This window comes from Alligator sinensis, unplaced genomic scaffold, assembly GCF_000455745.1.
Source record: "Alligator sinensis unplaced genomic scaffold, ASM45574v1 scaffold760_1, whole genome shotgun sequence".
Classification (NCBI taxonomy): domain Eukaryota; kingdom Metazoa; phylum Chordata; order Crocodylia; family Alligatoridae; genus Alligator; species Alligator sinensis.
This window is the reverse complement of record NW_005841989.1, coordinates 592,821-600,501: the sequence shown is the minus strand read 5'-3', so window position 1 is coordinate 600,501 and position 7,681 is coordinate 592,821. Positions and strand designations below refer to the sequence as shown.

The 7,681-nt window shown below is 50.2% G+C and overlaps 1 protein-coding gene across 2 annotated transcripts in view; it reads right to left on the bottom strand.

The window, feature by feature from the left end:
• The window catches only part of ETS1 (ETS proto-oncogene 1, transcription factor), a 114,133-nt gene that overhangs the window by 11,621 nt on the left and 94,831 nt on the right, over positions 1–7,681 (bottom strand). For both annotated transcript variants that reach the window (XM_025201280.1, XM_025201281.1), the window contains 2 exons: positions 7,677–7,681; positions 7,621–7,642 (listed from right to left, as the gene is read on the bottom strand). The exon at positions 7,677–7,681 is cut by the window's right edge and continues 237 nt beyond it. In XM_025201280.1, the coding sequence (XP_025057065.1) occupies positions 7,621–7,642; positions 7,677–7,681 (27 nt within the window). The remainder of the gene's footprint in view (positions 1–7,620; positions 7,643–7,676) is intronic.

Here is a 7,681-nt window from a genome sequence, read left to right as displayed (position 1 = left end):
GCCAATTTTCCCCCCCCCCCCCCCTCCCAACGACATTTGTTTAAAAGAAGCAAAACAAAAATCGAGAGCGGCACACCTATTCTTTTTACTATGTGGTTTGTGGTTCCAACCAAACAAAACAACTGGGCAAAGCAACGCCTCCCAAACAGCCTTCACTTTTGTCACGTACTCGCCTTTCCTGGGCTTCCTATGACATTGTTTTGGAGATGGGAATCATCAGGAGGGGCTGAGTCCCCTTGGCTAGCATTGGGTAGGCTTGGGCATTGATACTCTTTTGTCTCTGCAGTACTTTTTCCCAATGCCTCAGGCATTTGCCTTTTTCCCCCAGGTTCCTCCCTCAGGAAGTCTTGTTTTGTTAAGAATAGCCTACTAGAGCATCATTTTCAAACAGGGTAGACCTCAGTGGTAAAATTCAGATTCAGATCTCAAAGACTGGATATGACTGGAGCCGGGGTTTTGTTTAGGACCTTCTCTAGGTTTGAAAGAACCCATAAGCAACCTTCCTCTCTTCTAGGGAGAAGCATGCAGGCTGGGAGCATGCCGGTCCGCTTGACATCAGAAAGATGGGTGCGGTAGCAGCAGTTCTTAAACCTCTCGTGTTGGCGCTTCAAGCGGGACAACTTAACATGTGGACATAGCAAAGCCTAATGAACTATTCTGAACTGTGACTAATACAGCTTAAAGACCGCTTTAAGTTGCAAAGAACATGCCACTCTCTGGCTCAGGATGCACATTTTTGCTTTACAAGTGAAGCACGGTCATGGTTGGGCAGTGTTGCATGGGGTGGATTTCACCGTTCTTAGCGCACGTCTGGCAGATGGCACAGGGGCCACTGAACCAAGGCCAGCCCCACCTTCTGGGTTCCACCTTGTGATGAGAAACGTGCCTCGCCAAGCGCAGCTGAAGAGCCGTTTGCAGAGGAGGCTGCAAAATTCTGAAAGTGGGCAGAGGAAACCAGAGTGTAAAGTCACGCTCGAAGTCATCCCTCAATAGCAGGAAAATCACATACTGCATCTGAATCAAGGAGGGCAGACAATCCAACACCCTCTTTTCCATAAGCGCGTGTGCCTGAGAGCACCCACTGAATGTACTATAATAATGCACTCCCATAACTGGGAAGCAACACCTAGGAACACCCATACTTCGGCTTCAGGTAGTGGCAGGCTTTTACACCTCTCCACTTGCAGGAGCAGTCATGAATAGTCTATGTACCTTGATGTTTCCATCCAAGCAACAGCATTGGGCAGAGATGACCAAGCTACTGCATCCCATGGGATCTCCAGTACATATCCATTACACGAGTACATAGGAACTGGGAATGTTACAATCAGCAAGTTCTTGGTCATTGGCAATAAGCAACAAGTCTCAGTCTCTCATCAGAGTGCGCCTGTCAGGCTCACTTGGCATGAATTTCAATCAGCAGCATGGGCAGCAGCATGAAGGAGCAAGCAGATCTCCTAAAGAGACCCACTTTCTTCAGTAGTCTTTCCTTCCTCATAAAGCAGCAGCTGTGAGCTTTCACTTTTAAATGGCACAGATAACCATTGCCCTGAAATAGCAAGTTGCCTGCCATGGGGCTCCTGACACTGCAGCACTCAGTGGGATTTCTGTGGGAAAGAGCTTTCAGATGCGTAATCTGGAGAAACCTATATTATATGTGGCCATTGAAGGGGCCAGGGCTGAGATCTGGGTCTCACTTGGTAGTGATGACCCCTTGTTAAATGGAAATGCTCTGCACGTGTTGTGGAGGGTAGAGCCTGGGTCACTGGATATTCATAGATTCATAGACTGTTTGGAGCTGGAAGGGACCTTGCAGATCATCAGGTCCAGCCCCGCTGCTCTAGGCAGGAAGACATATCTGGACTTGGTTCCTAGCCCTCCTATTCACCTGCTTTGTGACTCCAGGTGAGTCCCTTATTCTTTCTGGGCTTTGGTTCCCCCTCCATAAAACAGGGCAATAATTGTGTCTGGTCTTATCTAAATGAGAAGCCCTGTAGGATGGCAACTCTCATTAGCATGTAGCTGGGCAGTGCACAGGCTTTAAATTCACTGGGGTTCTAGGCACTACTGCAGTACAAAGGGTAACAAGAAGGCAAGCCACAGCCAGCCGCTAGGGACTGTACGGAGACGCTGAGGTCCTACGGCTCGTGAAGCAAACCCACGCAGCATCGCTGCTGCCCACACACGCAGGCTCTTCTGTTTGCTAAACAAAAGATGGAAAGCATCTTGCAGCGGTGAGGCCATGCGGCCGCAATGGGCAAAGCAAAATGTTCAGCACTAGATGGTCTCTCCGGCTATAAAGCCAAAAAGAGAAGTAGGTCAGGCTATCGGCTTCAAGTGCAGTGGAAAAAAGCAGGTCACAGAACTCCAAGAAAGTTAAGCTTTCGGTGGTCAAATCCAGTTCACCTCTGCTCTCCACAGACTGGTCCAGGACTGTTCTCCAGTATTTTCCCATCCCATCCAGTGCTCTACTCTTTCATCTGGAAACCTCCCAAAATCTAGCAATTCTCACCTTTGGGGTATGTCTATACTGCAGGCGAAGGCATGACTGCACGTGGTGAGACATATACCCAAGCTGGCTTTAAATTAACCTGCTCAGGGTATCAATAGCAATGTAGCTGTGGCAGCACAGAGCTCAGTGCAAGATAGATGTGCAAGTACTTACCCAGGGTCCTGGGTGGGCTCTGCCACCTGGACTGAGCTCCAGGATACCACGTCTACACTATTATCAGCACACGAGCTTGCTAGATTAAAGCTAGCTTGGGTAGGTCTCCAAGAACTGTAGTCATATCACAGACTGCAGTGTAGGTTGTACGCATCTCACCCGCATTTTAAGGGCAGATTCACGCCTAGATCTCCTAGATGGTTTCAAAAAGATTAAACTTGTGTCTTTAATTTGAGACACTTAAGATAGCAAATGACAACGCTTGTTACTGCTGCACAGGCTCAGAAGATTGTGCTCAGTTGCCTTGGTTGTGTTCCTCTTAGCACAGATATTGGTTAGAAGCTTAATTTTCACAACCTCTTGTGCAGTTACAGTCTTCCTCCAAAGATAAGAAAATTGCATCAACCTCTCTGAGCAACCATGGCAACTTGTTAAATTAGGTCAAGATGTGGGGGCAGATAATGGAGCTTTGAAAAGCTGCTTGCTAGCTGAGTTAAGAACACATCAAACGCAAGCCGGGCTTCCGCCAAAATGCACCTTCTCACCAAACCATGCGCCTTCCAGGGCTGATACCATCAGAGCTTCTGCTTCTCTTGTGATAAAGCACATTGCCACCTCCCAGTGCCATTGCAAAGAGGCTCTTGATTAAAAAACAAAAAAAAAACCTGAACAACATTTTAAATTTCTTAAATGCAAGACATGGATAGATGAAAGAAAAATACCAGGCGCTTCCAGAGCATCTCCATACAGAGGCAGTTAAAGCACTTGGCAAACATAAGGGTAGTGCGTAAGAGGTTTTCCTGAAGGGTGACCAGAAGCCTGGAGACGGAGACCTGCTGAAGTCATCAACTGGGTCAGGGGCAGAGTGAAGCATACGACCCACGAGTCCTGGCCGCTGGGCCCATGGTCTACCTGCTGCAACACACTTCCCTGCCATGGCCAGCTCTGAGTTTCCCTTGCACTAACCACCACATACCACTTCCTTAAGAACACAACCCAGGAGTCCTGTCACTCAGTACCACTGCATACTTTGATCAGCTGCACCTAGAAACTAGATCAGTTCTGCAGAAATGCAGAACAGCTTGTGCTTAAGTGCTCACTATTCACCAAACGAAACAGCTGCCCTGGTTCCCCTTTCCTACCATTTAAGGCAATTATTATTTCGCCATTTGAGTTCTGGGCATTACCTCTTTCAAGGAAGTAACCTACAGAACTCCATCTAATGCTCACTAATGTATATAGCTGCTAATTCAGAGGTTACAACATGCATGAGTCCAAAGATATGCTTTGGATTACTAATGCTAGTGAGTGAAATAAAGGTTGTAAGTCACTATGGGAGTTAGCAGATCTGGTTTTCCATCCCATGGGGCAGTAGTGGAGTGAAATACTTTGTGGTAGACAGCTTGGAGAGGACGGTTCACTGTGTACCCCAAGTGCATAAAGAGACTCTCAGACACTCTGCGGTGCATGTCTCTTGCCTTTTGCTGGTTATGAAAGGCAGAGGCCCAAGCACTCACAATTCCAGGGAGGGCACAGAGCTAATTCAGTGAATCCTCAGTCCTTACTCAGGCAAAGCTCCCATTGACTTCAAAACTCCTACTGCTGGAATGAGGATTAAGTAGACTTTAGGGTTTGGTTCAGGGAAAAGATTAGCTAGGGTTGGGCAAAATATGACCCGTGGGACTTATCTGGCCTGCCAAGGGATTTCATCCAACCCATGGTGGGACCCTTGGCTCCACCCAGCCCAGACACAGGGGGCATCCTGGGCTGTGGTGCATGCAGCCATTCCTCTGCCCCTGGGTGCACAGTGGGGCTGGGCTGGCATGGTGGCCAGACTCGCTTCCTGGCGGCCCCTGCAGTGACAGCTCCTTCCAGCTGCTGCTGCCAGTCTCCACCACCACGGCTGGCCCTGACCCCACCACTTGGGCATCCTGGCCCATCTGCCCCACAGCCACTGCCAGGGCACCATAGAGACCAGTTTGGGACCAGTGCAGGCAAGGAGTACTCAGCTGGGGGGATAGGATGGGGCTGCAGACAGACCGGGAATGGCATCCAGGAACAGGACCAGTGGCTTGGGCTGGGCTTGGGATCGTGGAGTGGTGATAGCACAGGATCAGGGCCCAGGGCATAGCCATGATCGGCTGCCCACATATCCCTGCGACAGACACCAGTTCCACGTGCAGGGGCATGAAAGGAGCAGATTGCAGCTCTGCCCCAGGCAGCCCACTGTCACCACTCCCAGATCCCAGCCCTGTCCCGCCTGCCTGTTCTGCTCCTAGACACCGCTCCCTAGCCCCATCCAATTTGTCTTTCTGAGTGCACCCTGTCCCCACAGGTCTCAGGCCAGCCTACATGGAGACCTTGGGATCTCTGGGTGGTGAGAGCGTGGGGCTGGAGCCTGGGGCAGAGCTGCAATCTGCTCCTGGCACATCCCCGCCCACGAAATCGGCTCCTGCCACAGGGACATGCAGGGAGCAGATCCCAGCTCTGCCCCAGGCTCACTGTCACAGCCCTGGCCCGTCCTGCTCATCCCACTCCAGGCCAACTAATTACCCACCCCTAAGATAAGCCTTAAAACTGAGCATCAGGTGGGCTCGCTATCTCTGAGCAGTAAGCCCTGTCTCGACTACAAGACTTGGACAAGCGTCTCCAATGAGTTTCACCACCCAGGCCCTCAAGTCCTGTTGTCTGTGTGGGTTCCCTAATAAAGCTTGTATATGAGACGTCACCCTGACACACATTGCTGTAAGCAATCCTAGGCGTCTCCCCAGTGAAGAATATGTCTGGAACAGTAAGAACGGTGAGTAGGTGGAGGTACAGCCTGAAGCAATAAAATGAACCTAAACAAAGTGAGCAAAGTCTGGGCTTGATCATGCGAGGAAAATGTCCTAGCCATTTGTCACAGCTTGCTAAATAGCTGTATAAGGGAATGGGCAATTGTGCACCCAACTATTGCACATGCCAGGATCCACATTGAGGGATAGAGTATGGCCTAATGGTTAGCACACGGGTAGCCAACCCGCAGCACCCACGACAAGTGGCGTGCACAGCCGCTTTGTGTGGCACATGGAAGATTGGGCACGGAGCAGGGAACTCAGTGGCAGGGGGAAACGATCAGAGAGGCACTCAGGGAGGGAGTAGGGCTTACCTTGCGGCATGCCTGTCACAAAGGTTGACCCCCACTGGGTTAGTGCATCAAATGGGGAGCCAAGACCTCTAGGTTTGATATCCAGCTCTGCCACTTACTCCCTAACACCTCTCTGTGTCTCAGTCTCTCCACCTGTTGAAGGGAGAGGTGCAACCCTTCTGCACCATATCCTGATCCTAACGCACCAGAGGGCTGCTGCTGCTGGGTGCTCCTAGGAGTAGGAAGGATTCGCTTGCTTAGGAAAAACTAATGCAAAGAATATTTATAGGAACAACTTACGGTCTACAGAGCAATGACGTATGTGCCGTGTGGCTCAGCACCTTCTGCAGCTGAGATGTTTTATCAGCCACATCCTACCGGGCAGTAGCCAGCTCAGGAACATGACATGATTTGATTTCTTTTATATGGGCCACTTAAAATGCTCCCATTCAGCTGACTAGGTTGAACTCTCTTTACAACTAAAGCTATTGCAACAAACCACTTCCTTTTTATACGTAGCTCCTAAAATTATCTCCCCACCACACCACCCCCCTCCCCAAACTGTTATCAGTCCCTCGATGAGCTATGTGCGTGGGAGGAGATTTCTGGAAGAGTCGCACCTCGGGGGCTGCGCTGAAGCTTTTGATGATCTTTATCTGCTCATGCTATTTCTGCCACATGGCTCCTCCAGGTCACAGCTGCTACCAACTGGGGTATGAGGGATAATTATTTATGGGTGGAGGGGGAACTGGCCAAAGAGTATGCTTTGGCTCTTTGATCTAGGTTTCAAATGGATTCTGAAGTCCTAGTGATTTCCTTCCTCTCCCTCCTGTTCTTATTCCCCCTTCATCCTCAACCTCAACAGTGCAAAGTTCCAGGAGATTATTGTCTTGCCTCCACTCATGGATATAAGGAAAGACATGAAGGTAGCACCTTTGGAAATGCATCCCGTTCTGAGGCAGAGACTACAAACGAGTGACCAGCCTGCTGCACCACATTGCTGAATTACTGAGTTTGTCCTGAATGACCCCAGAAACTCCTGTCTTGAACAGTAATGGGCCTGGCTTTTTGCTGCCTTAGACATAGGCAAACACATTAGGGCTGGAAGGGACCTTGAAGATCATCAAGTCCAGCCCCCTGCCCCAGGGGCAGGAAGTCAGCTAGGGTCAAGGTCAAAGGAGTCCAGCAAGATCCTTGTATTGTCATTTACAAGCATGGACTGTAGAGGACAATGGCTAATAGGATCAATAAGAAGGCATACTGCACCCTATTTTCCACGTGTTAAAGAGAACAAGGCTCAAAACGCCAGTAATGGGAGAAACGGGGATTCCCACTCCTCAGTCACTGGTATGAACCTGCTCCGTCAATAAAGGCCCCAGAGGTTCTGATGGATAGCTGAATACCTAAATGACCTGGTAGATGAGACAGGCCTGAATCACAATATTTGGAGCTGGATTTTGGATGTCACAAGGGCTCTGGGGTGTTTGGACCCACCCTGTCCGGGATCAGAGACCAGAGGACTACCCACCGGACTACTAGATGTGGTCCTGGGATCTGGACCATCTCAAAGGACAGGGGTCACTGGGCTTGGCTGCTCAGCGGATGGTGCTTCTCAGCTGTACATCCACAGGGACAGATGTGTCCACTCTGAAAGCCTTCACTCACTGGGGCTGCTGTGTGGCCGGAGGGACCCCTTCAGTCACTGACATACACCCTGCCCCTGTCCCTCCCAGTCAGGGTCGAGGATCAGCAACACAAGGGGAAGGTTGACACTGCTGCTGCCCACACTGCATCACTTCTGTGGTCAGAGCCCTTGAGTCTCCAGCACCAGTGAAACCCAAGAGACTTGTCTGAGAGGTTTTGGCCAAGGGGATATGACCCTACCTGTG